Raw genomic sequence first — 26,428 nt, forward strand, 5'->3', positions numbered from 1 at the left:
GTTGCAAAAATTAGGTTATAGTAACATTAAAAAGGAAAAAAAAAAAAAAAACTATTTCGTTTAGGTTACAAAACTATCATCGATTCAAACTTATTAGGTAATTGTGTTGTCTCAAATCTTAAATTGTTACTTTTGCAACTTTTGCAAACACAGGATGTTACAAAAATTAGTTTTTATAATAACATAAAAGAAAATTATTTTATTTAGGTTACAAAACGAATTTAGTTAAAAGACATCAGACATTATATATATATATATATATATAGTACAATAGGGGCATGGGATCCGACATCTCTCGATTGCAAATAAATATTGTATCAAATGCAAACTAACGTTGTATATCAATGAAGCTATAAGCTTGTTTCTTACTAGTTATGCTTAAAACTACTTTTTAGAGTACGTTATAACATATTTTTTTAACAAATTTATTTGATATGAATTGATTTGTTTTTAAAACACTAATTATGAAAATAAGAGTTTTGAACCTCCAATTACCACAACCACTCTAGGTTTACAATATGAATTAAAAATTTTATTTAATCAGTTTTGCAACTTCACCAAGTCATTAATTTTTTTTAATTTAGTATAACAAATTTACTCGTCAAAATACACAGCTCGACATTAAACGCACATTATAGACTTCAAAATCAGAGGTTCGTAACTTCGTACCCACCTATTGAACGGAGTGAGGAAAAAAAAAACACTTTAATTAAACTCAAACAAGAAAGAACAATATTCTTTTCTAGGGTTTAGGGTCTAAATTAAAATGTGTATATATATATACACTATACTCATAATCATATCCTCCATGAATGCCTGCAGCTGAGAAATGAGAAAGAGAAGAGTTACTTAAGAAAATTGGCACATTTTTTGTTTGTTAATCATCCAAAACCAAAACATATATTTGTAATTAATCCTATGTCCAAACAAGAAAATTTGATTACTCAACCATCGCTCTTCTTTTTCCTCTTAAAACAAGATTTATCCAAAGTGAGTCTTGTTTATATGTTGAAATTGTACAAATCCGAAATGGAAAAAGAAAAAAAAAAAAAAAAAACGGCAGAAATAGAAGCTTTCCATAGCCAAAGGATTCTGATTCATACCTTTTCGATATTTTCTTAACCTGTGATTGTGGTGTCGGTAACGGTGGTCTCGCTGCTACTGCTGTCGTTGCTCCTTGCTTTGGTGGGTCTCTGTTTGTTGTCGGCCTGGATAGACATTGAAAGATTTGTGTTCGGGGTTGCAGGTTTGAGTTTAGTGAGCGGAGTCGTTACCGAAGGTAGCATAGTGCCATAGGAAGCAACAGAAGGAGCAAGAACGGGCGTGTTTTGGAATGGCTTCAAATGCTTCTTTGAACCTCTGTGCATGTGTAGAGCACAATACTTCTGATCTGGAATAACATCTCTCCGGCATCGCCATTTCTTACCATCCGTTCGTCGACACCGTCCTGGTTCAAGTTCAAGGTTGATCTTACTGTCGCATAATGAGCTGCTGCAACCAGGAACTGGGGAAAAAATAACACCGAATTCAGATCAGCAAATACAATAAGAAAATTTCGTATTCTACACCATGAACACTAGAATGGTTTTACTAATAGTAAAAGCAAAGAGAAAAAAAAGGACTATGAGCAGTAAATGTTGCGTACAGAAGTAACCTATCTTCATGAAATGTCGGTTCCATATTTCATCCTCAAATATCGGTCTGATAGTTTTCCAGACAATACCTCATAAAATCGATTTAAAAACCATTGTGCAGCACAAAAACAATACCTTGAAGAACACTGTTAGGAGAGAACCCAAGACTGGGAGATGCAATCTTCTGGATATTGGGGTCGTTTCTTCCAATGTTGTTACGGCTCTTGCTGCAATTGTCACGAAAATTCATATTGCAAACATCTTTCGAGTTGGCTATATAGCCAGTGGAAATGCTGTTAGTAGCATTTGGATTTACACTGGGAACTGTTGTAATACATGTAGCAGTGGTGTTGGGGGCACTGGCAGGGACCATTCTGATGGTTTTAGTTGCATCAGCACAGCTTGTAACAATGGCCGTTGTACCATGCATGCTGCCAGTAATGGTTTCAGTAACTGATTTAGTACGAGTATCAGAAACGGTTTTGGGACCAGGGACTACAGCTTCCACGGGAAGAAAGGGAATGGCAGTGGTAACATTACAACTTGGGTGATTCTTGGTTTTGATATTCCCACAAATGGTGGAGGTAGGAACATCAAGAGAACATCTAGCATCTCTGTCTGGAATAGTGAGTAGAAGTCTCTTCGATGGAGATTCATTTTCTGAAGCTTCCACAGGCTTTCTTGAACGCTGCCGGCCTCTATGCATGTGCCGCTCACAGTATTTCTGATGTGGAATAGTATTCCGGCTACATCTCCATTTCTTCCCATCAGTCCTCCTACATCTCCCTGGCTCAGGATCCATCATACTTCTGTAATCAAATCCCACAGGACTGAATCCTATAACTGCAGACAATTAATAAAGAGAAACAAAATTTACAAGCAAATTAAAAATAAAATAAAATAAAATAAAAGATTGGTTCAAAATGCAAAACCCCACAAAATCTGATTATTATCCATGTTTCAAAACAGAAGAGCACCACATTAGGCAATTGAAATAAAATTATTCTGAAATGGCTCTTGTTGAATCCTCAAAAAACTCAGCTGTCCAACAAAGATGCCCTGCCCCCCCAACACACACACTCCTATGGGAAGAGAATAATTTGGAGGGCAGATATGTATTTCCCCAGATGGTAGTATATTCAACTGATAATTCATTATTGCCTCAGAGATACTGTAGAATAAATATAGAGTCCAAGACTTGGATGTTTTATTGTGGCTATAATCTTACAAATAATAAAAAATAATAAATATATGTGCTATTTCTTTCCAATCAAACGCCAACAATATAAACGTAAAGAGGAAAAAAAAAAAAAAAAAAAAAAAACCAAAGAGTATTCAATTTCCTAGTAATCAAAAAGTTCCTTCCTAAGTCCAACCAATGGGTCACAGGTAATGGCTATGCCCAAACAAAATACCAAAACAATAAAATAAATACAACCGGTATCATTGGCAAAAGGACAATGCACAAAAAGGTGATTTAGGCCGTTCGTCTCTGCTGAGACGTTTACATGAAACAAACCACGGAGGCGGTAAGTTGACAAGACAAACACAGTTCGATCAACAAAAGAACATGACTAAATTCCAATTGAACAAGCACGTAATACTTTATCTTAATAACAATAATTCGCAGCTGTTCATTTTCGTCCATGAAACCTAACATCAGTGAAAAGAAGTAGTTCTTACTTAATCAAGAATTTCCAGGCATGATTCTTGAATCAACATGATCATCAGTAATGGAAAAAGAAATCACAAGCAAGATTTATTGAGGGAAAAAAAAAAGGAACCGTTGCATTTGCTAGAATTACTTCACACAGAGATTTCCAGACGAACTCTTATTATCCAGGTAGTACCTTAACAAATTCATTTAGACCGGATTTCATGCTATATGAAATCTCCAGTATACCGGTTGTTTTCAAATTCAGAGCAACTAAACTGCAAAATCACAAATCGTGTTTGAAATGAAATATGAAACAGAAACCAGCATCAATATCTTCAATTAACATAGCAGCATGAAATTGCAAACAGTTTTAGTTATCTTAAAGAATTAAACTCGCTTACAGCTACGGTAGCGCTCGTAGATACCATTGACATTAGAGCCCAAGGTCCTGGCAGCACTCTTCCAAATTGGAACGAGAAGGTGCGTAGGAACACGGAGACCAGCAGCCAGATACTTGTGAATAATAACTTGCTGCTCGAGCTCCTGCAATTGGCCAGCCGTAAGAATCGACTCCCCCGACCGAACAACAATCGAGTTTCTCTCGTTTCGACTTCCCGCCGAATTCGTACCAATCTGAAGACCGAGATTAATCGACGGCAACACCGGAGTCGATACCTCGTCGTTTTCCGACTGATTAACCTCCTTTTTCACTTCCATCATCACCACGTCCGTCGCCACCTCATCTGCCTTCCGCAGCCTTAATCCTCTCCCTAAACATTCACAACGAGCACAAATAAGAAGCAGAAGAATAAAAAAGTATACAACAACAAACAAAATACATAACCAAAAACGGTGAGAATTGAAAAGAAGAGAGAGAGAGAGACAGTAATACCAGTTTCTGAAGACGGAAAGCTCTGAAGTGGATGAACTTCCATAGGAATTTCGGAAACATGAGCTCGATTATCAATGCATTGCTGCAGGAATTTAAATGCAATGAAGATGAACAAATTTTTCAAATCGGAAAAAGCCAAAAAACCAAAACCTCTCTCTCTATCTCTCTTCTCTCTATAGAGAAACAGAGAGAAGAGAGTTAAAGCAGGTGGCAGAGTTTTCTGACATATTTCAGTCTTTTCTTCTTTTCTTAAAAAAAGTTTTTTCATTTTGGTCCAATACTCTTCCTTATTCCATTTTTAATCTTTACAAAATTTATCCTTTCGCCCACTAATTTTAAGTCACATTATTTTCATTTTTATATTTTATTAAAAATGAAGAATGAAAAAAAAAACATTCAACAAAATATTTATTTTCTATTAATAGTTTGTTAATTCTTTTTTATTTTTTTTAATTTTAGTTTTATTTTTACATTTTTACTATAAATTTTAAAAATATGTTCATCTATTGTATTTCTTTGCGAGAAAATATATTGAAATTATTTAATCAATTTCAATAAAAATTAACGTTGAGCTACTAAATTTAAGATTTAAAAGTAAAAGTATTAAAATCGGATAAATTTCAAAGTATATAGATCAAAATAGTATTTTAACTTAAGTTTCTACCTTGATTTTGTCAACTTTTTTATTTATTTTTAATAAGATGATTTAGATCCTAATTTACATTTTGATGTTAAGCTTTAGCTCATTTTTTTTAATATAACTGGGATTATGAAAATTTAACCATATATGTTATTATTACTAATACACTTATATGTCAAATGATTCAAAAAAAAAACTATAGTTAATCAAATTTCATTACCATTAAAATTAAAATTGGATTGAAAATGTAAACTTACTTAAAAATCAAGCTTAGAAGTATGGACTAAATTTAAAAATAAAAAATAAAAAAACTCATGTATAAAATTATAACATTTTAAAACCTTACTACTAATTAAAGTCAAATCTAAAACTTAAAAGTCAAATGAGTAACATTTTAAATCTTATAAATAAAATAAAAAATCTTAAAATTAGTCATTACAACTGTAATTTTCTATAAATAAAAAAGTATTGCTTGTTAATAATTATAACATAAATTTTAAAACGTGTACACATATCATATTTTATTATATAAATTATAGAAAATTATCTAAAATATAATATTTGAAAAAAATACATTTTCTATATATTTCATAAAATTCAGGTTTTGTTCTATATAAAGCATAAATATTTTGTTAATTTTTTATTTTAAGAAAACCCCAAATTTTGAAAGGGTAAATTTAAGAATTATTGAAAAAAACAAGGTCGAAATTTAAATAAGGCTTAATAGCGGGGCCAAATTGATATTTCTATTTTATTTATTTATTTACATATTTTTCTTTCTAATTTTAATTTTGCCTCCGAAAGCTATCATATACATCACAAGGGTTGGCGCGTATGAGAAATTGTGCGTGAAAAACACGCCTCTAATGGTGGAACTGCCAGTCTTTTGCTTTTGTCAGAGGTGATAGAGTCAGTCACGCGCTCTTGTCGCCCTTGTTTACGTGGCGCTCAATGTCACAAGACACGTCATTCACTCGAGCCGTCTAATCACTCCTCGTCGGCCCCCTTTCTCTAATATTCTTCTCTCTTTGTCACTTTCTGTTTCTGAGTTCCCAAACTATGAAATAAACTGCTCTCACTAATTTGGAAAACCACCCATCTCCTTTTTCGTTTTTCTAAACCATCTCTATTTTCTTTACCCAAATTACAAAACACAAACACGTTTTTAATAAACTACTGTTTTTTTCTTTGTTTTCAAAATTACATTTTCATTTTTCTAACACATAGGTGAAAAGAGTACATATATTATGGTAATAGTTTTAGTGGTAGAAGCCATGTCAATATACTCAAATTTTTTAAAAAATATTTTTTAAAGAATATAAATATTAATAAACTATTTCGAGGTTTAATACAAATATGGATTACGGTGAAAAGCTAATATGGAAGAATACTACTCTTCTAGAGCCCTCCATGGAAGTACGACAACTCCCTGGATCGTATGAAAGGGAAGGAATGAGAACAATAGCTATTTACCCTGTTAGCCATATCCAAAACCTTGCAAAAGAGGTCTTTCCCGCTATGTCAGAACAAAACTATTAGAACAATGAAATTTATTGTACGTGATTTTTGTATGAAATATAAATATTTTGTCAAATCTTATATTTTTTTTTTACGGTTTTCCTTTTAAAAAATTAATAAGATTTTTTACTTATAAGCTAACTACAAAATTTAATGCATAAATTACAATTACAATGTTAAAAGTGAACGACTCTTAAACTTGTAGATAGTTAAAATTAGACTATCGAATTAGTAAAGTGAACTTGATACATAGACACGAACTTAATTTCTACCATTGAGTGTTGGAGGTTTATCCCATATTCTCTATTTTTTTGTACTAAAAATGTAAACTTTCAAACTTGTGTAATTATAAAAACTAATAAAATATATGAGAATTTATTAATTTGGAGGTTAATAGAATTTTTATTGATTTCAATAAACATAGAAAATAATTTTGACTAATACACAAGTTAAATATGGAACAACTTTAAAAAAAATTCACAAATGAATTTTACAACTCTTAATTTTGTTTAATTTCAATGTATCCTAAAATTAATTTTTCTTTTCAATTTAATTTATAAATTTCAAAACTCTTTTTGTCTTAAATATATTCACATAAATAAATCAAAAGGGTGTTTCAAAAAATATAAAAAAGTTGACAAGAAAAAAATCACTATTTATTATCTTTCTTCTTTAAAGATGATAAACATTTTGTTAAAAGTTATTATTTTTTTTTTTTGATAAATTTCCAATAAGTGAAATATAATTATTGAAACCTTCAAATGAAATATAATATTTTTAAACCATTAGATCAAATACAAACTTGACCTTAAGGTTAGGATAAAACTATTTGAAGAAAAGTAAAATTGTTAGGCAATATATAACCAACAAAATTTAAGGGAATAGAACTCTAAGTTAGCTTATAAATTTTCCTTAAAAAAGCTATTTGTCTCAATTTCTTGAGGAAATCGGCCTAAGGCCATGGAGACCAATCCCGCCGCCTCCGCCGTCATCGTTAGCAATACTCCAGCCATCCCGCCGGAGAAACGTAACCGTTCCATCTTCGACGTTCCGGCCGACTTCTTCGATTCCTGCAAACTCCTTCGTTCTCCACACTCATACACATCACCAACCAGCGGCAGCAACAGGGACAGCCCAAGCGCTGAAAACACAGTCGATTCGGAGCAGAACTCTAGGGATTTCAAAGAAAGTTCCGTCGCCCACCGGTGGACCTGCAACATATGCAAGGCCGAGTTCGAGTCCCTCCTTGACCAGCGTTCGCACTTCAAATCCGACATTCACCGGTTCAATGTAACTTTTTTTTTTTGCTGATTCTGTTACCTGGTATTTGAATTTCAATTTTTTTTGCCCCAATTTAACTAGCTGATTGAGTAGAGTGTCCCGTAGATTGAATTATCGTGTCAAGTGTCCATTTTTGTTAAAAGGTTTTTTCTTGCTCTCCCTAATGGGACCTATCACGTGTATCTAATAACCATTTATCTTAAATGTTTATAGACATCAAAGCTGAAAGTTATTTGTTGACATGCTTTTGATGAAGTGAATGGTTTCTTAATTTTTCTGTGTTTCGGAGTATTTACTGGGCTATAATTAAATATTAGGTGAAACTAAGCATTGCTGGAAAGAATATTGTGAAGGAGGATGATTTTGATGAGCTGACATCTGATTCTTTCAGAGACTTTGATGTGTCAAGTATTTCTGGATCAGAGGACGAAACAGAGAAAGAGAGAAATTCTCGGAATGAAGGGTATAAGGGTACCAGTGATAATGTGAACAAGAAGAGGTTGTTTGTTCATCTTCAAACAGGCGAAAGAGCTTCGGTATGGAAGTGTTTGATCATAAACGAGTCAGACAATATTTTGTATGAAGAAGATAAAACATCAGCCAGTGGTAGTGGCGTTCATGCACAGTGCCTTAGAGAGAGTGATGTTGTAGCAAGACTGAAATATTTAAACCATGAACCAAGAGATGGCTCCCATTTGCGGATAGTGTTGCTTGCTAGTGGTGGGCACTTCGCGGGCTGTGTATTCGATGGGAACTCGGTTGTAGCTCATAAAACCTTTCACAGGTTTAGAAATCTCTCCTTTATCTTCTCAATTTTTTTTTCATTTGAGGGAATTTCCAATGGTTTTGAGTCCCTTTTTTTTTCCATCGTGGAGTCGGTGATGAAAACAGACCATGGATAGAAAGTGGAACCTACAAACTGTTCTTATTTGTAACTCCAATACCTGAAATAAGTAATGCTATTGTTATCAAAGAACATGTATATTGAGAGCTTGCATTTTCACTCGTAGAGAGATTCCATTTGGCTTTGTTGCTTCTTGTTGCACTTTTCTTGCATGAAATCCAAACTTTCTTTATGTAGATACGTGGTGAGAGCCAAGTCTGGAAAGAAACAGTCATCAAAAGATGCAAGTGGCAAATCAATCAGTTCTGCGGGGGCTTCACTTCGTCGTCATAATGAGCTGGCATTGAAGAAGGTATAATAAAGTCTATTGATGACTACGAAATGGCTTGAGTTGTGCATTCCCATTTTCTTCCTCTTTTTGTAGTTTACTATATATTTTCACCCATAATTTTCTATTGATTTCATGATGGAATTCGATTACTTAATGAAAACAGTTTCCCTTCTCAAGCCATGTAGACTTAAGAGCTGTTCAGGAAACGATTTTGCAAACAGTGTTACGTTTTAGTTCCAAGCTGTTTTGAAAACTGTGATTGAGTATGAAATTTTGTCCCCTAGGAACTAAACATTCAGTTCTAAATTTTATCTATTTCTCTTGGTACCGTGCTTTGACAGAATCACATTTAAGTCAAACTCGTTTCTGAACTGTAATTGTTAATTGGCTTACATATTGAATGCTGTTAGGAAATTCAAGATCTCCTTGCTGCTTGGAAGTCCTACTTTAATGCTTCATCTTGCGTTTATATTTATGCTCCTTCAAACAATCGACAATTGCTTTTTAATGGAGATAAGCCATACTTTAGTGATCAGCACTCTGCCATTCGAAATATTCCTTTGACTGTTCGAAGGCCTACATTGAAAGAAGCTCAGCGTATTTATGAACAATTGGTGCAAGTAGTGTATGAAGTAGATGAGAAGGAAATATTGTCCACCAGTGAGCACAATGCACTGTTGAGTGCAACTGCAGATATAGCAGAAAATGGCACCCAAGATATAAGTGGTCAGAAAGTCATTGGAGATTTCGAAAAGGATGCTTGTACTCATCTTGAAGAATCTGTTGAACACCCAAAAAGTAGCGACAGTGAAAGTGAAGTTATTTGTAGAACTACACCTTTGCATGAAGCATCACAGTCTGGAAATGCAGATAGGGTTTTGGAACTGCTTGAACAGGGTTTTGATCCTTGCATTAAAGACGAAAGAGGACGTACTCCTTACATGCTAGCAAGTGAGAAGGAAGTCCGGAATAACTTTAGAAGGTTCATGGCTTCAAACCTTGATAAGTGGGACTGGGATGCTGCTAAGGTGCCCAGTGCATTAACCAAGGAAATGGAGGAATCTCAAGCAGCTAAGCAGGTTACTTAAAACTGTTTTCCCTTCTATTCAGTCTCGATTTCATTTAGTATAGGTGCCTTTATCTTGTGTTTCTGCTTCTCCTATTTGAATTACCTCAAGGAATCATCCTCTGCGATGATGGTAAACCTGGAAATATATCTTGCTTGGGGACCTAAAATATTTTGGAGATGAAAACTAAAATATTATGGGGTCAGGAGTTATTTATTACTGAAAACATTCATGTCATCTGAAATCTTTACACGCTATTATAGTTCAGGTGAATAGACTGTCAAGATCTTTTTACGTTCTTACAGGCTTACAGCTTTGCATCTGCTATTTGTCAGTAATAATCGTGGTGTGCATGTTTTCAACCAGAAAACCATATTTGTTTCATTTTGTAGTTCATCATATAAGGCATTCTATTTTGTTGTGGTCTTCTTCCTTACGTTTTCTAGCATTCATAGAAGCCCCAATTTTGTTTTGGGTTTCCCTAAAATTTGTTTTTGTCTCGGGTCTGTTTGCTTATTTTTCTATTTAGCAATGAGTGAACTTTTTCATTTTTTAAAATTTTTTTATTCAGTTTTTCCATGGACGTGAACTTTTTGTCTTTCTGTGATTGTTTAGGCAGAAAAAGACGCCAAACGAAAGGCAAGAGCAAAGGAGTTGAAAAAATTGAAGAAAGAAAAGGCCAAAAAAGCACAGGTTTGCATTTAACTGGTTTGTTTCTAATGTTTTCTTGAAACTGGTTGAGTAATGTTAGTCTGTGCTTCTTCCTCAATTAATTGGTTATACTGACATCAAAGTTTCCATAATTTTTTTGTGAACCATTCTAGTAGACCTTTCGACGTTCCCAAGGTTTTCTCTAATAAACTGGTATCGGGAGTACAATTCCTTGTATTATATTTCCTTCCCACTCCTCATCAACCTCTATTGTTAAGTGCACTACAAGGCCAATTGGGACAATAAGAGTTTTAAATCATCCAGGGGGCGTTTTGAGTGCTAGTCTGAGAGTTACAATTGTCAGTAGGTTATAATAGATTTTATTTGGGGTGCATACTGACTATTTTAGTTTTGGTAGGAAATAGTAAATGGAGTAACAAAGAGAGAGAGAGGATGAGTAGGAAATAGTAAAAACTATAACAAAGGGATTTGATATAGTAATATGTTAATTGTAGATTATATGAGTTGGAAACACTAACATGAGGGGGCTACCACCCACTTGAAGCTGGGGCCCAAACAACACCTAAGTTTTCAATTTAGGCCTTAAACCCAAAACCTCCCTAAATATCTAATGTACCACGTTGTTCTAAAGCTTTTTGTCTTTCAATGATTATCTTCTTGGAGACCTTCTGAAGGATTATGAATGATACTGTCTCGGTATTCGTTAGAGTTCTTGCTTTCTCTTGCCTTCTTGTTTGAGATGTGCTGAATGGATGAGTTGGCAGGCCGCCCAGGATGCTGAAGCTCAGAAGGCTGCGAAGACGGAACAGAGTAGAGGAATCGGCTCTATTTTGAATTCTCGGGCTGAATCAACTAGTGGAAAACTGATTACCAAAGAGGTAAAACGTCAAGCTGGCCTACATGTTGTCCTTTTTTAGAATCTGTTTTTAAAATGAAATTTCCAAGTCAATTTTTTAAAAGGACAAACAAAAGGCTGTTTTTCAGAAGGGCTCTCAAACAGACTTTATATGAGTCTTTTTTACTTAGCCTTCGCTTCTCTCTGTACAATAATTCATACTACTTTTGAAGTTCCATTTCATGTGTTCACCGAGAAAAACACCGAAAACCTCGTCTTTCAATTATTTAGGTCTTGCTTGGTAATTATTTAGTTTTTTGTTTTTTAAAATTAAGCCTAAAATAACTCATTTCAGCTCCAATTTCTTGCGTTGTTATCTGCTCCTTGCAAATATTTTAAAAAAATCAAGCCATCATTTGAAAACTAAAAGTAGTTTCTAGAAAAAATTTGTTTTTGTTTTTCTGAATTTAGCTAAAAACTCAATTAAAATGCAAATCATTATAAGAAATCGAGGAGAAATAGACTTAACATTCAAAAACTAAAACTAAAAACAAAGAATGAAGTGTTACCCAACGGTGTTACCTTTTCTTATTCCTTTTTTCTCTTTGGGAGGAACTACAGATGGCATTGGCTGCTGAACGGGAAAAGAGAGCAGCAGCTGCTGAGAGAAGGATGGCAGCCATGGCTGCAGCTGCAGCCACCAACAATTCCTCGTCAACTACTTCTAACAACAGCTCACAGACTAAAAGTGGATCAGCAGGGGATGCCAACTGCTCTTGCTGCGGTACTTCGCTGGCCGGTAAAGTTCCTTTCCACCGGTACAACTACAAATATTGCAGCTCGACTTGCATGCATGTACACAAAGAGGTCCTTGATGAAAACTAGCATATGGAGCTTAAGCTTCAGGCTCCTTTTATTTTATATTCCCATTCTTTTTCCATTTGGGATTCTTGTATTTATGTACCATTAGCACAATAAACGGAAAATTACAAATGTTTACTTGTTCCTTTTTGAAGCTGTGGACACTCTTTGGCGTTGGTAGAACAGAAATGAGAAAGCTGCTTTGTAATTCTACTAGGTGGTGGTTGTTTGAAAGTGATTCTATAACGGTTAAAATCAATTTTTTTCTGTTTTTAAAATAATATAAAACATGCTTTTTTAATCATTTAAATATTGTTTTGTAATTTATATGTTACCTGTCTTGTTTTCTTGGATTTCTTTTGCAAGAAAAATAAATGCACAAGTGAGAAAAATAGATGTTGCAAATCTATAATAAATTCAAATAAAATATAATAACTAAGATGATTATATATATGGATTATTTTAAATACGGATTTTGTAAGAGCTTTTTTTCAAAATCATTTTTTTTATCTAAAATAAAAAAATATTGAAACTATTTATCAAATACAATAAAATTAATAAAACTTTTCCTATTTAAGTTTTTTTTTTTCTTATAAATATTTTCATATTTTATACAATTTATTTATTTTAATGTAAATCTAAATATTTGTTTACAAATTATTCACCAAAAATGGTATGATTAACTTTTTTTTTTGGTTAAATTTATTTGACTATTATTAATTTGAAATGCGTGAATTATTTATCAACTTTTTCAAAATGTGATTTGGATTCAAAACTATTGACTATCTCTTGTAAGGGTGGCGAATTGTTACAACTACAAAATAATATTAAAAAAAAATAACAATAAAAATAAATAAATACACTCGAATCATTATTAAGAACAAAAAGGAGTTATAGTTGGTTATTGTTGGAGATGTCCAATTTTTTTCGATCAAGCGAGGAGTAGGGAAAAAAAATTAAAGATGTTAAAAAAAAGACGGTAACCAATCAACCCAAATTACCAACCGTAAGGGTTGGATTGTAAAATTTTTAGAAAAAATGTATTTCAGGTTGAGCTATAGATTCAGTGAGATTTTAAGTACAATATGTATGTGGGGATTTGAATATAAAAATTATCAACTTTGAAAACAAATAGATACCAGGTGAGTCGTGTTCATATTGTAAATTCATATAATCAAATAAAAGAGTAGAAGAAAATTGATCACTCTGACCGAGTAAATTTAGTCTAATAAAATTGAGTTGTGATATTTTATTATATTTATGGATATTTTAGAACTTGTCTGTCAAAAATAATTTTCTTATATATACTATAGGGAGCGAATGTTCCTCTCAACCATTTTCTTTGTATTTTTCCAATTGCGTTTTCATTACGATCTCGGGAACGAGAACCGCAACTTTGCAAACCAGCTCTGAAGATGGTGGGTATTTTCTATTTGTCATTTTATCGAACACCTTGTCTTCTTCTTCTTTCGATTGTCTGTCTATGGTGGAATTTCGTTACTGGCCTCTGAATTCACTCTTTCTATTTGTGTTCATAGTCTGTTACTTTGCACACAAATCTCGGAGACATCAAGTGCGAGATTTTTTGCGATGAAGTCCCGAAATCTGCTGAGGCAAGTTCCTCGCTCATTTTTTCTGCTATTTGTTTTACTCCATGTTGCCAAAACTGTTTTTGTTTATGCAAGAAGTGATTGCTCACTGAGAAGTTGTAATTTGATTTCCTCATCCCTTCATGTAGATGATAGGACTTTTCTTTCAGTGCATACTCAAGGAGCTAGGTTGTATTATTTTTTTGTGAAAATGTCGTTGTCAGCGCTTTTTATTAGCTTTTGCAATCACTTCATTTCTGAAAGGACTATCTGCCATTGCATTTAATTGGAAGTTCTACAAAACCTCGAGCGCGGAGCTTTTGCTGATTGTTAGAACTTAGAGGTCTATGGATTTTTTTTTTCACAATGTGGTGGGTAATATTCGAGAATTACCAATGTTGAGGATCCCGTATTGCAAAGATGTGGAGATTTCATCATCTTTGAAATAATACATCGGTTACTTCTCCCACTGACAATTACTTTTGTGATGGAATTCTATGGTTATCTAAGAACCAATAATGATTATAAATATTTTCTGGGCAAATGTTTTCTGCGTTTTCTCTTCGTTGTAGCAAATGAATGGCAGCTTTCTCTTCGGTGATTACATTTCTTTTTTTGAAATGGAAATAACTCACTTCATTGAATATATTGGTGATTATATTGAGATGTTATTACTGAATTCTCATTGGCCTTAGATTATATTACTAGTTTTTTTTTCTAAATGTATTTTGGATTGGCTTGGCAATTGATAAGTAGCGAAGTCTTTGGTTTTCAGATTCTTGTGTACTGATGACTCCAATATTTTATTGATTACAGAACTTTTTGGCATTGTGTGCAAGTGGTTACTATGACGGAACCATATTCCATCGCAATATCAAAGGTTTTATGATACAAGGTGGAGACCCAACCGGCACAGGAAAAGGAGGAACTAGCATATGGGGCAAGAAGTTTAATGACGAGATAAAAGAGTCACTCAAGGTATGTAATGAGATGTACACCATGTCATGTGGCAGTGTAATCACACGCAAGCTTCTTGTTCTGACACAAATACAATGGGATTCTACGAAACATTGCATTCTTAACCATCCCAGTGAAGCTGCGGTTCACACTGGAAATTCATTTAGCCTTCCTGTCCTCCAAGTTTTTAATACACACACACACATATAAGGGAATGGGATTTGAACCTCCAACTTCAAGGGAGGTAGTAGTGTCGATCACTACTAAGCTATGCGCACTTTCACCAAGTGGTTAATATTATCAAATCTGACTTATGTTAAAAGTAACTTTCTCTGTTCTGGTTTTACAGCACAATGCTAGAGGGATATTATCAATGGCCAACAGTGGAGCAAATACAAACGGAAGCCAATTTTTTATAACTTATGCAAAGCAGCCACATTTAAATGGATTATATACTGTTTTCGGCAGAGTGATTCATGGGTTTGAAGTACTTGATATCATGGAAAAGGTACGTTAATTTGGGGAGTTTTCTCCCCTCCTTTTTTGCTGCCTCATATAAAAGGGAGTTCTAAATTCTCCCTCTTATGCACTCAATGCCTGCCTTGTTCACTAATCCTGCCGTGTTCACTTAAACATGGCCTATACAAGTCAAATAATATCGGTTTAACCACTGTGAGCTGGTCCTCCATCATCACTCAAAAGAGTGAACTGCAAGTCTAGGGTGTGTTTAAAGTCATGGGCGAGCTTTGATAAGCAGCTATATAGTAGGACAATATGCTCGGATTTTTTTGAGACTGCGCTGTTGTGAGGTTGAGTAATTAGCTTTGGCAATTAGTTGAATTGCTTTTGGTAGTTAAAGAAGGTTCATATGCTTATTTTGCAGGTAGCTTCTAATGTATGATCTGAATTAAAAATTTCCTACTTGCATAGTTTTTTGGCTAGTGAATTCTTTAGGTCCTATTTGATAATCATTTGGTTTTTGGTTTTGGAAAGTTAAAAGTCTATAAAAACCCCTCCCCTCTAAATTTTGTATTTTTTTTATCTACTTTTAAAAACTTGCTATTGGGCTAAACCATCGTAAGAAATTGGGAGGAAATGGATTAAAATTTAAAAAAATAACAAAAACAAAAAACCAAATAATTATTAAATGGGGTGTTATTGTATCGAATTTTATCATTTGTACCTCTGTTGTTATAAATTTTTACACATTCTTATCATCTGCATGTATGTCTTAATGCAGACACAAACTGGACCAGGAGATCGTCCTCTCGCAGAGATCAGGCTGAATCGGGTGACGATACATGCTAATCCTCTTGCAGGCTAAACTTGCTTTGGCAGTAGTTGAAATGAAGATTGATGGAAACCTCAGAATTCAAGTGGCATGAAGCGCTAGTGCTAAGGGCTGCCATGATCAGGTGGAAGGTTTGTTAACAAAATAACATGAACATGAGAGGTTCGAAATAGAGAATTAGAAGTAAAGTATACGCAACCTAAACAGATGGCTTATTGGCTTATTGTGTCTTCAGAGGTACTACGTTTAAGTGCTAACTATAAAGTCGATTTGCTGCGGCCAATCTCATGAATTTGCTTTTGTATTCTTAACTTTTGTGTATATTTATTTAAACTTGTTTCTATCATCTTCTAAACCATACTTCCACCGTTTCTAAAATGCCATACTTAGAGATGGGAGATCGAATATTTCATTTTTAAGATGAAAAATCATGTCAATTATCACTCTACTACGTTCACGGTGACAATCGTATTCCACCAAGGAATTTTACCTTAACTTCATTTTTTTCATTTATTTTATTTTCTTTGAAATGAGATGGTTATCGAATTTCTCGTTCTGGGACATGCATACAATAGAGAGGGACATGCATACATTAGAGAGGAGTTGAATGTTGGATTGTTATAAAAAGATGATGTTAGCAAAAATATTTCGAAGTTTCAAAAGCTTCATACATATCTTTATTTATTATTTTAAAACAAAAAGTTTTAAAATACTCTTTCGAAGGTGTTTTGTTGCAAAGTTGCTTCCATAAAGTAGTATTATACTATTACACCTGGTAAGGTTAGAAAATGGTCTTAACATGTAGACGTAAACCATTGATATGTCCTAAAAACACAATTCATTTGTAATGATCTTTTTTATATATTAAAAAATCGTTACAAAGTAAGAAACACATGTATAGACAAAACCATTGCAAATAAAAGTACATCGTTATTGTTTTTTAGGCCACATTTACACTCATAAACATAATAATAAACAAGACCGCTGCAAATAAAAGTATACTGTTACTGTTTTATAGGTCATATTTACACACTCGTAAACATAATAATTATGGAATAAATAAATGGTAATTTAAAAAGTGGATCACATCTGATTACGTTTGTTATTGTTTACTTGTACACTATAATCGTAATGATATCTCAAGTACTTTTCAAAATTTTGTAAATCAACATCGATAGTGCTCAATTTTACTACATTTGAAATTTACGTAGAATCCACTAATCACAAAATACGACATATTACATTTAGTAATAACAGTCACAATAACGATAAAAATAATCGTAAATATAATAAATTCATAGTTACAAATAAACTTAGATAAAAGACAATGCAATTAAGATTAGAACCGGATACAATTCATGCGTGAATAGAGTTTTACTGATTTGGTTGAAAAAGGAAGAAAACAAAAAAAAGTTAGTATGCCAGCAGAGCAGTGAAACCGGTAAAGTGTAAGTGGCACTACTCCCACCGAGCTTGTTCCGGACGCTACGGACATGTAATTCACCAATTCTAGGGTTTCAAAATCCCCGCCAAAATTCTCCATCTCCATCACTCACACTCACAACAATGGCGGACGAAGCTGCTGAACTAAAAGCCTCCCCTGATCCTCCCAAATCCATTGAATTGCCCAAAGATGCTACTGACTCCCCATCAAACTCCTCCCTTCCTCCTCCTCCGCCTCCTCCGCCTCCTCCTCCTCCTCCTGCTCTCAACTCCGCAGATGAAACCCTCCCCAAAAAGCCATTGAGTAATCGGGAATTCGTCCTCGCAATCGCCTCCAACCTAGCTTCCCTCCCTCTTCAGATCATCGATTCTAAAGTTTGGGGTGTTCTCACTGGCATTTCCCCAAATGCCTGTAAGCGCCAACAGGTTTTTATCAGACCCATTTTCCTCACTGTTACTTGTACTTATGGTTTTCTGATTCTGGTGTTTCATCTTTCACTACACTATTGGTAATGTTGTATTTGGATTGTCTTAATTACGTTGGTGATGTGAGATATGTGATGTGTAGTTAAATGAGGGAGAATTTGTGGTGTCGGGTACTTGAACCTTCAGCTTTTGTTTTCGCAATCTAACTATGTGAATGTCGGGTGTTTGGAAACCAGGGTAGACATATTCTTTTGACCGATGATGAACACTGCCTTGGTCGATTGATATCAGATAGCCGATATCAGATTGACTCTAATTCAGTTAGCGCAAAACATTGCGTAATTTATAGGAAGAGCACTGACGATGGATCTTGTCCATCAGTTTTCCTCAAAGATACAAGGTTGTCTATTGCGAAGTGTCTCTTGTTATTCATGTACTTTTGCATGCACATTATTAATTTAGGATGCGCCATTGTCTTGTTATATGCAGCACAAATGGAACATATATAAACTGGCAGAGGTTGAAGAAGAATAGTCAGGAGGCTAAAATCTGCCATGGGGACATCATATCACTTGCTGCAGTTCCCCAACATGGTACTTACTACTGTGGTTATACCTGCATTTAGTTGGCATAACTCTAACCGCCGCAATTGTATTCATAACATAGAAATGATTCTTCCTAATTGATTAAATTGTGTCATTTCTTCCTTTTTGTATCGTCCTTAATTATTTAAGTACCCATCCCTTTCTTCTGTTATTTCTGCATGAAATCCAGTTTAAAAATGATTTAGTGTTCATTCAAGGCAACATCATTTAGTGGTCATTTATGACTTTTTTTTCCTCCCCTGATACATAATTTCAGAGGTCGCATTTACATTTGTCTATAGAGAAGCGGCTGCAGTTACTTCATCATCAGGTGGTGGATCTGCAAAAAGAAAAGCAGATGAGGATATAATGAAGGGTAAAGTACATGCATCTTTTTTGGTTTACATACTGTTATATATAATTATTTGGTGGGCGAAAGAAAATTATAGGAAGCTTGGAAAGTAATTTTTTGCTTGTAGTGTGCTTCCTGTTCTAGTTTCTCGACAGGTTGAATGTCAATGTTGATATAATCTGACTATTGTAATATTTGTGCATTGTGTTACCCTGTTGACAGTGGGATTTGTCGCTGAAAACAAAAAGTTAAGAGGTCTTGGAATTGGTGCTCCTGATGGTCCGATATCTCTTGATGATTTTCGAAGTCTTCAACGATCAAATAAGGTATTGTTCTTCAGGATTTTTGATCACGATCTTGATTTTCAGTGTCCTTATAATCCTAAATTTTGTCAAATGTTTACTAATTGTTTTTGTCCCATGTTTTCACATGTAGGAGCTTAGGAAGCAGTTGGAAGATCATGTGATTCTGATAGATTCATTACGTAATGAAAATCGTGCATCCGTGGAGCACCATGAATGTGTATTAGACTTGTCACTTAGCTCTCCTAGTATGCCATTCATATTTGAATGCATGTGGTTGATAGTAGATATGATAGAAGGAAAACTTTTAAAATTTTTATGGATTTATCGCTTAAGGTAGTGTATTAGTACTTAGTATTTAGCACGTATCAAATGTGAAAGTCATGGTTCTTTTTACAATATCACTCACAATAACTTACAGAAAAAATAGCACATCACATATTGGGTGGAAGGATTCAAAATTCCTTAACCATCGAGCTATGCTTATGTTATTATATTTTGAGAGACCCAAAATTTTAATACAATTTTCACCGATCACTTCTTATGTGAGGTGGCAATTGAAATTTGAACCTGATGAATGTAGTATAGCTTTTGGTGCAAGGGCCTTATGATCAGAAATCTTAGAAGATGGTGTAGTTACAGGTTTGTTCATCCTTTCTCAGTTTCTCCTAGGTTTGGACGACTTCTCAGTCTGAGATTGTTTTTATTTCAAAATCTTGTTACCTGGTGCCCAATAAATACAAACTGTGTGAATTAGTAGCCTGATAGATAGGTAAGTCCATCAGAATAAAATGCCTCCCTCAGTGTTAATGGAGCGTTAGAGTGAGGATCTGTGAGCTTGAGGATGGTGTAGACAGGTACTTCCATGAAAATGTCTCTAGCCAATCTTTATATTTTGGGTTTAGTGGAGTAGGTAGAATCCAATTTGATGGAAATTTAGCTTTGGCTACTCAATGGAGCTGGAGAATAATGCCATTAAAAAATGCAAAAACTTGTTGCATTTCAAGGGTTCTAGAAGTTTATGGAGTCTTCTTATTCCAAGAGCTTGCCACCTACTGGAGAAGATCGGAGCATCTAATGCCAATGCCCACTAGAAAAATTAGTATGAGCAATATTTCTAAGTTGGCCAGTGGGACAAGATTGTGTTAGCCTTCAGATTGCAATGAGATTCCAACTTGAAAAACTAGTGTGTGCATATATTCTTCCTTTTCCTCTGTAGGGATAGTAATATGTGGTCTGATGTTAGTTCTCTCTGCAAAAACTAGTAGGAAGAACACGAATATTTGCATGTCGGTGGCCTTGATAATTAGTTGGACAGGCTTATGTCAGCCAGCAAAAATATAGTGAAAGTTGGTTTAAGTTTCAAGCATGGGTAGCGACTTGGTCAAGAAGAAAGAAACTAGAAACCAGGACGTTAGTTAGGCAGCATAAGTTTAGGAATAGGCAGTAACACCTACTGTGTGCCTTGGATTCCTCATATGCCCAAGTCAAAAAAGAAACCCAGTATGTCTATTACTCAGAACGCGAGTGGGGCAGTGTTATTTAGACATGTGAAGCTCTATGTGTCCTCACCTTGAATTTTCATATGCCAAAGGAAGCTCTTGAAGTGGTAAATGAAATTTCTATACATTGTGTGGATGAAAGATTTTCAGCATTTTAAAATTCTAATGTTACCTATTGTGGCCCCATGAGGACGAGGGATCTTTTTTGCCTCATGTTGCAATTTTCCTTTGTGTCAAAAAGTTAGAGCCCTTTGACTGATATCATCAAAAGCGGAACCCTAAGGTGGAAGCTGTGGTTGGAGCTGAATTATTACAATCTTTAGGGTAGAAAGAGATTTCAAGCTGCCTCTTAGTACCCTATGCTAGCAAGTGGCATATTACTGCATTTTTTTCAGAAGTGGAAAGTGATTTTAATGCTTTATAGGTTGTTATTTCTAGACTCTCTTTTCAATGCTTTAGTTATTAACGCTAAAATTTTACCCTGCATCTTTATCCCTATAGTTATGTAAATTGATGACAAAAATGGTCTAATTCTTTTGTAGAACAGTAGTCAATGATTTACTGCACCATATGATAATGAATTTAATCTTGATTCTTGTAGGAGGTGAAAAAGCTTAAAGAGTCCATATCAAAATCTTATGAAGATCAAATCATTAAGTTGCAGCAGTTGATTGATGAAAAACAGAAGGAGCTTGGGGAGGTTCAAAGAATATCTTCCGAACAAAAACATCTTATAGAAGATCTTCAAGAAAGACTCGGTGCTACTACTCAATCATGCAATGAAGCAAATGAAATTATAAATAGGTATCATATTTATATGTATCTGGCTCGAGTTGTTTGAAACTCCATTTACTCCATCAATTTCGATTAGTTTGGGATTTTAGTTGGAAAAAGAAATTAGCTTGGGATTTTGTTACTTGATGAATTGGAACAACCCATTTTATGAATCATTGAAATCTTACTAAATATCTGTAAAGATTTTATCAGGATCCAATAATTCTGTGCGATGATTTACAACATATGTGATGTGCAGATCTGCATATTAGAGAAATTCCCCTTCTGTTGACAATAAAGTTGCAGCAGTTGGTCAATTTCTTCCTACTTCCTATGACATCTTAATGACCAAATTTCTTGGCTTAGTTTTTCAACATGTTCAAAATTTTTGGTTGGTGGAAACCCATCCTTTCTCACTGCATGAAGAAGCTAACAGTAAACTCTGTTATGTTCCTTCTATTTTCTTTCAGCCAGAAGGCATCTTTAAGCGAATTGAAGGTTCAAATTGATGAAGTGCGTGATCAGAGACGAGAAGAGCGAGAGAAGGCTGCTGCAGATCTGAAGGCAGCTGTACAGAAAGCTCATGCAGAGGCTCAAGATGAATTGAAACGCCATTCGGATGCTACCTCAAGGCGTGAAAAAGAACAGCAAGAAGTAATCAATAAACTTCGGGTTAGTTTTTTATTTTATTATTTTTCTGGCAGTGTGTTGTTTAAGGAAATTTTGCAAAGTATCCCTTTTAAATCTATCTGATCTTTGGGTGGAGAGAAGTGGATCTGTCTTATGCATACTTATTACTTATCATGGTTGAATATAATAAATTTAGTATATTCCTTTGTTCTTTTGAATAGACTGCTTGAAAGAAATAGGATAACATTTCAGTAAGAGCATAGGATTGGAGGGAAATGTGTGGAATTTATAGTTTTTGGGACTTCTTTTCGGAGATAATCTTCTCAAAGAGTTCTATGATAACTGCCATTCTAATAAAATCCATTCTTTTTTTTAATTAAGAAACAATAGTTGAATGCCTTTTTTAATCCGTTGGAAGCTTTTTTTTCACCTTTCTTTATCATCAACCAGGAAGATGAGAAAGATCGGTGCTTGCTGGTGGAAGCATTGAGGTTCAAGTTGGTATGTCTAGTAAATGGCCCTTATCTATTCTCTTCCGAGTAATTTGACTGTTTCAGATTTGATCATATATCAGTAGCTTTACTTAGTTGCCATATCAATTTTAGGAGGGGACTAGACAGAAATTAGTCATGTCAGACAATAAAGTTCGCCAGCTAGAATCTCAACTTGGTGAAGAGCAGCTATCCTGTTCGAATGAAAGAAAAGTAATGCTGTTGCATTTTGATTATGTTATTCAATCTATATACTAGAACTAGATTAGCGAAAAGATTCTAATGCCTTCTATATATGGCAATGTTGAAATTGGAGCAGAAAGTTGAAGAACTTGAACGTGGAATAAAAGAACTGCAGAAAGAGCTTGAGAGTGAAAAGGTAGTTTTAATTTGTGTTCTTGACAGGATTGATTTCAACTATTGGGTCCTGTTTGAAACTTCTTTCTTTCTCATTTTTCGTCATAAGTTAAACTGCTAATTGGTTTCATGCTGCCTCTTCAAGCCTAATGGCAAGTTGCAGGCGTTGTAATGCCGTGACTGTTATATCTCTCACGACCTTCCTTTGACTCTGCTCTCCTTTTCCCACGCCCTTGCCTCCCTTTCTGTGGATGAACATTTTTGTAGCTGAATTTGTTGATACGATTGGAAAATTAGAAATTGATAGTCTTTGCAGCTGCAATTTGGAGTGAACTACTTGTAACTATTACTTATCTTCTAGTCTGCAGTCTTTTTTTACCTTAACCAAGTTTGCTGCCCTGTTTTTGCATGCCCATGCCCCTTTTGTGTTATTTAATTGTTCTGAACTGAAGCTGGTTTTCATATAAAAAAAAAATCTTGTGATTTGTTTTTTTTTTTTTTTTTCTTCCTTTGTTCAAAAGAAAAGCAGTCTGAATGTCATTTTTCTTTTGGGTTTATTTTCTGGTGAAAATACCTTCTTAAGTACATTTGTTGTATGCCTTTCCTTTTCAAACTAACATGTTTCTGAAAAAACTGGCTTAATTGCACAAACTTTTGCGAAGAGTTTGCTCTTCACATTCTTAATCTGAGGTTGTCCTACCTGTCGGTAGCAGGGAGCAAGAGAAGAGGCTTGGTCTAAGGTATCATCCCTGGAACTTGAAATAAATGCTGCAATAAGGGATCTTGATTTTGAGAGGAGGCGGCTAAAAGGTGCTAGGGAAAGAATTATGCTTCGGTGAGAATTTCTCCAGCCAATATATGATGTATTTACTTCTGTTTAAATTATAGCATTGTTCATACGATTCATCACATGATTCAAAATATGTTAAATGGGTGAGCAGCTGAGATTCAAGAACTCTTTCATATTGCAGAGATCTGGTGGACGTCCTTGAACAATCACCTTGATAATATTATTAATATTGATTCAAGTTTGAAGTTGCCTTTTAGTAATCTGCGTGCTTACGTTAGTTAATCTAGTATTGTTGGTGGATGTGTTGGTATTCTAATTTTCTTCTATTCTAGCAATTGTGGGGTCATTAATTGACTAAGTGCATGTTAGGAATGGTTAATTTTAAATTTACTATAAAATACATCTTTAATCACTCATAATTAATCTCATAATCTATTCAATGTTCTATTTGACATTTTTTATTACTTTTTTTAATTATTATAACTGAGTTTGAATGATTAAAAGATTTTGAAAATGACAATTGATTTTAATCATTTTTAAAATCACTACCAAATATGCATGATTGTTCGTCTCCATTTGATAATCTGATCTGTTGTCCCTCCTTCAAGCAAATTTGTTGGTCTTTGCAATTTTCTTCTCTTTTATATTTTAGTTCAATAGCGTTATTAATTCTATTCATTGCATAAATGCATGCAGGGAAACACAGCTACGAGCATTTTATTCTACTACCGAAGAAATTTCTGCTTTGTTTGCCAAGCAGCAGGAGCAATTGAAAGCGATGCAAAGGACTCTAGAAGATGAAGACCATTATGAAAATACTTCTTTCGATTTTGATCTCAATGTCTCCCCCGAGCCTGCGAATGGAAATTTACTTGGAGAAAATGCGCGGATGAACTATTGTAACAAATCTGCCAAAACTAGTTCGGCTATGTCAGCTCAAAGGTTCGAGCCAGTCCAAGGTGAGACGTCTACCAATGAAGCCAGCACCGAAAAGCACGACTGTGAGTTCAGAAGTCAAGAATGTCAGAATACTCAAGAGGCAGAATTCACAAGTGCTGATGCTAGTGTTAAGGGAGGAGGTTTTGGTTCTGACATTGATGGTATTGGGACAGCTCCTATTTTGGAAGAAGACATAGTTGGGACTGAACGGATTCTTGAAACGGAAAGTCCAGGAGTTGACGTCGACCGAAACATGGATTTGAACAAGGGTATGACCTTAGCCGGGGAAACTATGTGTTCTGATGGTGAAGGTTGTGCAGGAGAGATGGATGAACAGGCCAAGATGGTTGATCGGGAAGCTTATTGTCACTCTCAGACAAATCAAACAAGCGATGCTGTTGATGCAATTGAAGACACTGAAGCTGGTGGAACAGTCAGAACCGATGACCTCTTAGCTTCCGAAGTTGCTGGTAGCTGGGCTTCCAGTACCGAGCCATCGATTCACTGTGAGAATGAGACTCAAAGAAGCAGCAAAGGCGACGAGGAAGAAGGCGGTGGAGCTCTTCATGACTCCAACAGCCCGGTCACTGGGAGTCAAAGTACTCTTTTCAAACCTGTTGCAACAAGATGGAACTCTGAGCATCAAACTTTGAGCGAGATGATCAGAATAGTTGCTCCTGAATCAAAACAATTTTTTCCCTCTACGAAGGATGATCCCGATGGGGAAGAGAACATTGCATCTGGCTCAGACACAGAAAATTGCTCGGATAACGATGACGATGCACATGATAATAACGAAACCAATGCCGAGGAAGCGAGAGTCTCAGATTCAGAAACTCAAGGAGTCGATGTAATAGAACCAAAACTAGACGATCCAATGGATGAAGATGATGACGATACGCAAGAAGATTCTGTAGGATAAAATTTGGAGAGGCTGGAGCTGTAAATATGTTCACATTCTGTTCTTATCATATCTTCTTGAGGTATCTTCCTTACATGTGTCCATGTAAGATAATAATATATATCCATTATGTTTATATCTTAATTTTTTTTTCATTTCTTTCTTCACAGCTCTTCTGGAATGATTAAATGCTGTTTAATGTAGATGATATTGAAGCTCATGAAAGTAGTAAGTTATTCTCTTTTACTTCTTTCATGCGTACAATATTCCAAAAATCATTTAAATAACAACAGCTGCAATGACCCGAATGGCGATTCTATACCGTGAGTATCTAAGTTAGTCTATATTGTACAACTTGATTCTAGAACATTCAGTTGTGAAGTAGTAAGGTCTACAAGATCTTGATATTTACAACTTTATTTGTTGATTTTTAGAAGGCGGAGATGTTAAAGTGTCAGGAAATTTTATATTCAATCTTAAACCTTTACACAAGTCTGATTTTAGCCTCTATAATGAATGTAGATAAGACCATGTAGCTGAAATTGAATCTCGAAATGGAACTTTTAGCTAAATCGTCTTTTGAGCTATCATTTTCTTAAGATTAAGAAATGGAATGTGATCTAGAAGCTAAGCTACAAGAACTAATAATCTCAATCATTGCTTGTTTGAAAGTAATTTGGGTTAGCATAATACCCAAAGAAAGAGCATTTAGAGCTGGCAATATATCTCATGAATTTGCTTCCTCATCGTCAGAGATATTGACTTCACTCACCTAAGTGGATCTTGAAATTATTATATCCTTCCCACTTTCTTCAAAAAATTTATCATTTAGGAAATTTTGTTTCATTTCTAATAATAATTAGACAAA

At 34.7% G+C, this 26,428-nt stretch overlaps 4 protein-coding genes across 11 annotated transcripts; 3 read left to right on the forward strand and 1 right to left on the reverse strand.

Annotated features, from left to right (window-relative positions):
• Positions 1-654: 654 nt before the first annotated feature.
• Positions 655-4,387, reverse strand: LOC103483332 (growth-regulating factor 9). Of its 5 annotated transcripts, none has more exons than XM_051085911.1 (5): positions 4,184-4,387; positions 3,693-4,061; positions 1,770-2,477; positions 1,104-1,504; positions 655-673 (listed from the first exon to the last, which is right to left on the reverse strand). In XM_051085911.1, exons 1-4 carry the CDS (start codon positions 4,224-4,226, stop codon positions 1,119-1,121), a joined length of 1,506 nt encoding a protein of 501 aa, XP_050941868.1. In that variant the 5' UTR covers positions 4,227-4,387; the 3' UTR covers positions 655-673; positions 1,104-1,118. The 5 variants fall into 5 exon arrangements, with proteins under 5 accessions (XP_050941868.1, XP_008438132.1, XP_050941871.1 ...); XM_008439910.3 differs by lacking the exon at positions 655-673 and adding an exon at positions 687-822; XM_051085914.1 differs by lacking the exon at positions 655-673 and having other exon boundaries at positions 936-1,504; positions 1,770-2,471; positions 3,717-4,061.
• Positions 4,388-7,227: 2,840 nt separating this feature from the next.
• Positions 7,228-12,448, forward strand: LOC103483337 (uncharacterized). Its single transcript, XM_008439919.3, has 7 exons — positions 7,228-7,631; positions 7,940-8,406; positions 8,704-8,818; positions 9,208-9,876; positions 10,480-10,557; positions 11,301-11,414; positions 11,993-12,448. The coding sequence occupies exons 1-7, from the start codon at positions 7,302-7,304 to the stop codon at positions 12,254-12,256; spliced, it is 2,037 nt and encodes a 678-aa protein (XP_008438141.1). The 5' UTR covers positions 7,228-7,301; the 3' UTR covers positions 12,257-12,448.
• Positions 12,449-13,529: 1,081 nt separating this feature from the next.
• LOC103483338 (peptidyl-prolyl cis-trans isomerase CYP18-1) lies at positions 13,530-16,415 on the forward strand. Its single transcript, XM_008439920.3, has 5 exons — positions 13,530-13,650; positions 13,771-13,845; positions 14,638-14,799; positions 15,128-15,286; positions 16,019-16,415. The coding sequence occupies exons 1-5, from the start codon at positions 13,648-13,650 to the stop codon at positions 16,100-16,102; spliced, it is 483 nt and encodes a 160-aa protein (XP_008438142.1). The 5' UTR covers positions 13,530-13,647; the 3' UTR covers positions 16,103-16,415.
• A 1,082-nt stretch (positions 16,416-17,497) lies between these two features.
• On the forward strand, positions 17,498-26,052 carry LOC103483339 (uncharacterized). 4 transcript variants are annotated; one of them, XR_007821573.1, is made up of 14 exons: positions 17,498-17,938; positions 18,175-18,338; positions 18,428-18,531; positions 18,800-18,898; positions 19,097-19,200; positions 19,310-19,396; positions 21,280-21,482; positions 21,923-22,124; positions 22,533-22,583; positions 22,688-22,786; positions 22,893-22,952; positions 23,641-23,765; positions 24,417-25,642; positions 25,731-26,052. XR_007821573.1 is itself a non-coding variant. In XM_051085916.1 (13 exons), exons 1-13 carry the CDS (start codon positions 17,636-17,638, stop codon positions 25,579-25,581), a joined length of 2,763 nt encoding a protein of 920 aa, XP_050941873.1. In that variant the 5' UTR covers positions 17,498-17,635; the 3' UTR covers positions 25,582-26,052. The 4 variants fall into 4 exon arrangements, 2 of the variants coding, with proteins under 2 accessions (XP_050941873.1, XP_050941872.1); XR_007821574.1 differs by having other exon boundaries at positions 23,644-23,765; XM_051085916.1 differs by having other exon boundaries at positions 23,644-23,765; positions 24,417-26,052.
• Positions 26,053-26,428: the final 376 nt, after the last annotated feature.

Source organism: Cucumis melo, chromosome 6 (genome assembly GCF_025177605.1).
Source record: "Cucumis melo cultivar AY chromosome 6, USDA_Cmelo_AY_1.0, whole genome shotgun sequence".
Classification (NCBI taxonomy): domain Eukaryota; kingdom Viridiplantae; phylum Streptophyta; class Magnoliopsida; order Cucurbitales; family Cucurbitaceae; genus Cucumis; species Cucumis melo.

What these genes read in the sequence shown, in the direction of transcription:
- LOC103483332 (XM_051085911.1), bottom strand. Translation starts at nt 4,226, where the DNA reads ATGGAAGTTCATCCACTTCAGAGCTTTCCGTCTTCAGAAACTG. An exon ending in CTACGAGCGCTACCGTAGCT is followed by an intron (nt 2,478 to 3,692) that starts GTAAGCGAGTTT and finishes AATTGTCTGCAG; the next exon opens with TTATAGGATTCAGTCCTGTG. An exon ending in TCCTAACAGTGTTCTTCAAG is followed by an intron (nt 1,505 to 1,769) that starts GTATTGTTTTTG and finishes TTTTTTCCCCAG; the next exon opens with TTCCTGGTTGCAGCAGCTCA.
- LOC103483338 (XM_008439920.3), top strand. An exon ending in AAGTCCCGAAATCTGCTGAG is followed by an intron (nt 13,846 to 14,637) that starts GCAAGTTCCTCG and finishes TATTGATTACAG; the next exon opens with AACTTTTTGGCATTGTGTGC. An exon ending in AGATAAAAGAGTCACTCAAG is followed by an intron (nt 14,800 to 15,127) that starts GTATGTAATGAG and finishes CTGGTTTTACAG; the next exon opens with CACAATGCTAGAGGGATATT.
- LOC103483339 (XM_051085915.1), top strand. Translation starts at nt 17,636, where the DNA reads ATGGCGGACGAAGCTGCTGAACTAAAAGCCTCCCCTGATCCTCCCAAA. An exon ending in AGATGAGGATATAATGAAGG is followed by an intron (nt 18,899 to 19,096) that starts GTAAAGTACATG and finishes CCCTGTTGACAG; the next exon opens with TGGGATTTGTCGCTGAAAAC. An exon ending in AGGGAAAGAATTATGCTTCG is followed by an intron (nt 23,766 to 24,416) that starts GTGAGAATTTCT and finishes AAATGCATGCAG; the next exon opens with GGAAACACAGCTACGAGCAT.
- LOC103483337 (XM_008439919.3), top strand. Translation starts at nt 7,302, where the DNA reads ATGGAGACCAATCCCGCCGCCTCCGCCGTCATCGTTAGCAATACTCCA. An exon ending in CCGACATTCACCGGTTCAAT is followed by an intron (nt 7,632 to 7,939) that starts GTAACTTTTTTT and finishes ATTAAATATTAG; the next exon opens with GTGAAACTAAGCATTGCTGG. An exon ending in AAAAGGCCAAAAAAGCACAG is followed by an intron (nt 10,558 to 11,300) that starts GTTTGCATTTAA and finishes ATGAGTTGGCAG; the next exon opens with GCCGCCCAGGATGCTGAAGC.